At 39.2% G+C, this 6000-nt stretch overlaps 1 protein-coding gene across 1 annotated transcript in view; it reads right to left on the bottom strand.

Moving 5' to 3' along the window:
- Positions 1-1807: 1807 nt before the first annotated feature.
- Positions 1808-6000, bottom strand: part of LOC126248126 (serine/arginine repetitive matrix protein 1-like) — a 348458-nt gene continuing 344265 nt past the window's right edge. Inside the window, exon 7 of the mRNA XM_049948812.1 lies at positions 1808-4495. Coding sequence (XP_049804769.1) covers positions 2123-4495 — 2373 coding nt within the window. The 3' untranslated portion in view covers positions 1808-2122. The remainder of the gene's footprint in view (positions 4496-6000) is intronic.

Below are 6000 nucleotides of genomic sequence, written 5' to 3'. Positions count from 1 at the left end.
CTTTTTAAATACCTCGGTGAAACTATACAGTCCTCAGGATTAAACCGAGTTGACAATGAACAAAGAATCACCAAGCTCCAGAAGGCCTACAAGCTAACATGGACGCATTACAACAAGAAGTGCATTTTGACAGATGCAAAATTAAGGCACTATACAACAGTGATTCTTCCAGAAGCAATCTATGCAGCTGAAACAATGGTGATTGATGATCATTCAAAAATTAAGGAAATAGAAAAGCAGGAAAGAAAAATTCTCAGGAAGATTTACGGTCCAATCAACAAAAATGGCATTTGGATGAAGAGACCACAAAACTATATAGCTATAGCTGAGAGGTCAGTTTGTGTGAATCCAGTGCAGAGAACCCAGTTCAATTTCTGTTACTGTCAATGATTTTTAATTGGTGGGAGGACTGCAGTGAGGACCACTCAGCCAACTCAGGTTTCACTTCTGCCTAAGTATGAGGGTTGCCCAGAAAGTAATGCACCATTTTTTCTTCAATAATTCTCTATTGAACATAATGAGAATTACAAACATGAAAGAATGGTGTTTTATCTACACACCCTATTTTTCCACACAATCTCCAGCCCAAAACAAGAGCATGTATGCTCTGTCAGGACCAGTCCTTGTCCTGGTGGCAGAGCCAGTGCTTCACTGTGTGAATCACCTCCTCTTCATCCTCAAAATGTCTAACATGAGTGGCATCCTGTAATCGCCCAAACAAGTGGAAGTCCAAGGGAGCTAGGTCAGGTCTGTCAGGTGTGACAGCCGCGGATGATCTCCCCAACCACTGCAAATCGTGGAGCTCTGTCACATCACATTCTGATGACCTCACCCTCCAAGCCCAGCAACTAACTGTACTTCTGTCAACTTCAGATGCTCCATACACTTTGCACAAGCGTTTGTGAGTATTTCCTGTAGTTTCTTTTTCTGCAGTGAGAAATTCAATGCCAGCACATTGCTTGTAATGTACATCACCTACAGACAGCATTTTCAAACTGTCCTGGAGCTACGCTATCTGTCAGAAGTGACAGCAACTTGGTGTACTCTCTCAGATTTCAAATAATACATACATAAAGTTTCACATTTGTAGCATTGTTTTCAGCTGAGAAAAAAATGATGCATTACATTCTGGACAACTCTCGTATTTTAATTTTCCTACATTTACACTATGTCCTTTTAAATAAAAGTTGATTGCATACAGAATGTGCAAACACTTTCACACATTTCATTCCAATAAATGGATCCTATTTCCAATTTTGAGAGGGCCATAGAGTGTAGCTCAAACACCTGTAACTTAAATAGAATGCATAATCATCTCAGATGACAAAGACTAGCATGAAACTAGTAATATGGCTATAGATAAAGAAAACATAAATTTAAGGTTATAATTTTCTTTCTCTTTATACTGCTTTCAGATGTCTCAAGTGCCATTTTTTAATATTTGAGGAAGTTTACTTTACTATTGTCACAACAGTAGCACAGAATTTCTTCTTTTGCAGTTCGTAGAGATGTGCTATCACAGATTACTTACCTTTGTCTTCTGTTTCAATATGAGTAACATAATACAGAAGGATTGATTCATATTTTACCTTTAAACATTGTGGTACAAAAGGTTGCTCTGTGTGAACAGTACCCATAATACAACCACAGTTCTTTGGTCATTCAGACAGTAATAGAACTAGACTTGTCAAACCCCATATAGTTTCAGCTACATTCTCTCACATATCACTTCAAAATGAAATTGTTCTGTTATGGGATTTCTACTCAAACTTAACAAATTTTCCTCAAGAAAGAAATAAACACAATCTTGATTTTTTTATTTTTTTAATGGGTTATGGCAGAGTACACATTTTGGGCCTCATTAAAAGCCATGGGGATGATGGCTAAAAATTCCTTCAATGGTTCTTTAGGTTGAAAGACATTCAGTAATGAAATAGGTGTAACATGCTCTGTTGGTTTTCTAACATACATAATTTATGAAAATATTCACAGGATTTTATAGTCACTCTATTCTGGAAAATATACACACATAAAAAAGTCAACATAACTTAATTTTCTTCACAAAATTTAACAAGAAATGTCTGGATGAAACTAGAAGTTTTTCAATCAAGTTTCAGTATGTTCAGTAGTACTCAGCACTACTGTCTCTCTGCTGACTATACAAAGGTCCTTGCTGCTGTTTTGTTTGTGTACTTCTGTAATCTAATGGACCTGAAGGCACAGGCTGTATGGGAATTTCTTTCTGTCGATGCCTGTTATTTGGTCTTTCTGATGGCACTGCGAACTCTACCTTTCCACCAGGACCAGTACTTTGATCATGAGGCAAATAAATGTTTGTTCCACTTTCTAATCTTTCATTGGAATTGATATTGAATGGTGTTCTTGTTATGTACCTCTGTGAAGCAGAGGATGTCAGATAAGATACAGAACCACGGGGTCCAGATGGAAGCTGAGCCTGATACCTTTGCCCAGCTACCCTTTTATTTAATGTGCTGGGACCACTCTGAGTTTCCTCTTGTGTCGTTGGTACAAAGCCACTGGTTATACTTCTAGTTGGATGAAGAGTAGGATGTAAAGCATCATTGATGGTCACATCAATGTCGTGCTCATTTAGATCTGCCAAAACATTTTGTATCCTTGCATCTCTGTCTATTGGCTTGATAACTATTTTGGAAGGTATTCTAATACCTGGATTGCCTTTGCCCTGTTGTGATGATGAGGGCAATGGAGCATTATCAATACCTGTTAAACGTGGATTATTTGCACTGTTTTTGTTGCCTCCTGTCACTTCAGGTGCTGACGGATACTGACTAGAAGCTGGTGCTCCACCAGCTGACTTTGGGGTTGTTACTACATTATCTTGATATTTTGCTTCTGCATTTCTTGAGTTGGGTCCTATAAATGGAGCTTTTGTGCGAAAATTGCTATAAGTTTGTGAAGATCCTCTTGAAGTTGCTCCACTTGGAGCTTCTTTATCAGTTTTATTGGATAATGAACCTGACCTTTCCGATTCAGCAGTAGATGGATTTTTGTTGACTGTTGTTGGGTTTCCGGATGGTGGACTGATGTTTCGTTGAGGTGAAACTGGTTGGTCCTCAACATATGTCAGTTTGGGTTTTGGACGATAGCTACTGCTTGTCTGTTCACTTGATTCATCTTCATAATAATTCTTTCTTGCTGACTGATCTGGTAAGGTTGGGGAGATATTGTCTGGCTTCTGAGAAGCAGTGGCAGGAATCCTCCCTGGTTGGACCTGTGGAGATCTTGGCAGTGAGCTAACAGGTGCACGGCTTGACTGTGGTGGAGGTCGTTTGTTGTACGCAGGCTGGCGTCCTGTGTATTCACCACTAGAGGAGGAACTATAGTTGGGTGGATTTGCATCCCTTGAAGGTTGCCTAGAACGAGTGTTATATGATGGAATAACTTCCTCCTCAGCTTCTTCATCATCATAATAGTCCTCATCTAGCAGATCTGCAGCATATCCTGACGGTGCACGGGGTGCTGCAGTTGAAGAGGTTTTTTTGTTTTCTTGTCTTCTGTAGCCCCCAGGGCCAGATGGAGGTGACTTAGCTTGTGTCCCACTGTATTCATCATACAGAAACTCTGGTTGCTGCTGTGGTTGTGAATTTCTCTTGTGTGACATGTAATTCTGCCTACCTCCTGCACTAGGGCTAATATATGCAGGACGTGGTGCAGGAACAGGGTCTTCATCGATTAGATCTTCCTCACTATATTTGTATCTTGAAGCTTGGCTTCCACTTGATCGTTGCTGGGTTGCATACGGTCTCTGTGCTTGCTGTGGTGAATATGCATCTGGATAGGAAGCCTGAACACGCCTTCTCCCACCAGCACCTGAAGGTCGTACTGGCCTTCTAGGCAGTTCCTCATCTTCATAGTCTTCATCACTGGTAGGAGAGTAGGGGGTTGCTGTTTCCACTTGCCCAACATACCGTCGTCTACCTCCAGGACCTCGTCTCCTGACATTTCTTCCACCACCAGAACTAGGTCTTCTCAATTCCCTTTCTGCAGTAGGAGGGTAGTAATCAGGATTTCTATTCCTGGAGCTTCCTGTAGAAGGTCGGGCTGGTGGAAGATATTCTTCTTCTTCGTCATCATAGTAATCAGCATCATCTGGTTCTTTACTTGCAGGGGCAGCTTTTGGAGGAGGCTGCTGACTGGGTCTTGAGTAATCTTGATCCTCTGCTGATCCAGGTGTGCTTGACTGTGCACGAGGTTGAGTGTTGTAATCGTATTTATCCCTTTCGTTTTTGGGAACAGGTCGTCTTATCTTGGGAGGTACACGTGGTCTATCATACACAGAGGAGGAAGGTCGTGACTTCGGTTCAACTTTTCTTTCATCTGCTATAGCAGGCTCTAAATCATCAGTGCGGGATGGTCTCCGCTCTGGTTCATCAGATGGTAGTGGTCTTCTTGGACGGTTACGGTTGTGACGTCCAGGTCCACTTGGTGCTAAGTCTTTACCAGTGACAGGCAACTGAAACAAAATTTTAAAAATAGTTAACAGATTGTAGCTTTACAGGTAATACTCTTTTGTTTTAGTGTGTGTTATAAGTACTACAGGTAATCAGAGCTTATTTCTCCTTTTTTCCTGTCAATTACGGAAATATTGATGTCCAAAACTGTTGCACCTAACACAGAAAATCATCTTTAAATGGCACCACCCACCTGTCACAACAAAAGCCACCAACAGAGCATTGATCTCTACACAAATAACGAATCACAGTAATAGGGAACTTAATGCCAATGATTATGCATAACCAAGCAACAGGAAAAAAGTAAAATCATTAACACAGTGACTAACTTGAACCAATAAGTAGTAATTGTATTGTATTTCAGACAGAATTTCATCATATGAAGAAAGAGGCTATTAAAGTTCATGGAAAACTGTGGATAAGAAGGAAGGCAATGGTTTAATGACATGGATAGATATAATTTTCAGAACATGTGCAAACTTTTTTAGCTATTCATGGGGGATAAAATTATTTCATTATCACTAAAGTTAATTACTGAGAACTGTTGTTATGCTTTGTGAGGTAGAATGGTTCAGATTTTGTACTAATGCATGAGATTGTAAAGTTTGTGTTACTTCCTTGAAAGTAAGATTCTCAAAACTGTACAGCTGAATCTGATGGAAAATATAACTGAAGTAAAAAAGGAGAGGATGGAGGGGGAGGGGTCAAGCAAAATTCCATCATTATTCAGAAAAGCCAGAGTAAGTCTTTCAATGAGACAGTAATTAACCCCAATGACAGATATTCTATATTCTTATCAAACGATACTTCAAATTATTACAAACCCTGTATGATTGTTAAGTCAAATATATTTGGTATCAGTCAAATCTATTACTGTGTCAAGCACAAACTTTACATTTTTCTCATAGCAAAGTTGTAGCACTTTGTAAAAACAGCAGAATCATGTCCAAAGTCATTGATATAAATTGTTGTTATTGTATAATATAACTCTTTCAGTGGCTAAAGAAACATACCAAATCTAAATCCTAACTAAAATATGTTAAAGCCACCAATAGAAAATGTTTTATGTTTTTCTTTGTTGTAGAATTGTTAAGGGTGTGATTATTAAGGTCAAATAATAAAATGTCTTAAATGGCTAGGTATCAATAATGAATGTTCTCTTCAGATTAACTTAGGCACTTGACTTTCATGGACAATACCATATTATAGTACATGTGTTATTCTGAATACAATGTACACTTCCTTTAGAAATGCATACATGGCCAAAGGAAGTTTCCATCATATTCAGAATAACACAGGCACTGCAATATCAAATTTATCTGCCAACACCAGGCAAGTAACTTTCAAGTAAAATGTCTCCCCTTGTGGGAATATATGTAATGGATGTAAGACAACAAGCAAGAGTGCATGCTTGACAACACATGGAGGTTTGGGCCTGGCTATAAGTCATGCATGGATAGCCAAATGGTAAGGTATGAACTCCACAGTATATGGGGATGACAATATA

This window comes from Schistocerca nitens, chromosome 3, assembly GCF_023898315.1.
Source record: "Schistocerca nitens isolate TAMUIC-IGC-003100 chromosome 3, iqSchNite1.1, whole genome shotgun sequence".
NCBI classification, from domain to species: Eukaryota; Metazoa; Arthropoda; class Insecta; order Orthoptera; family Acrididae; genus Schistocerca; species Schistocerca nitens.
Note: the sequence above shows the minus strand (reverse complement) of the source record. Positions and strands in the feature narration are given on the sequence as shown.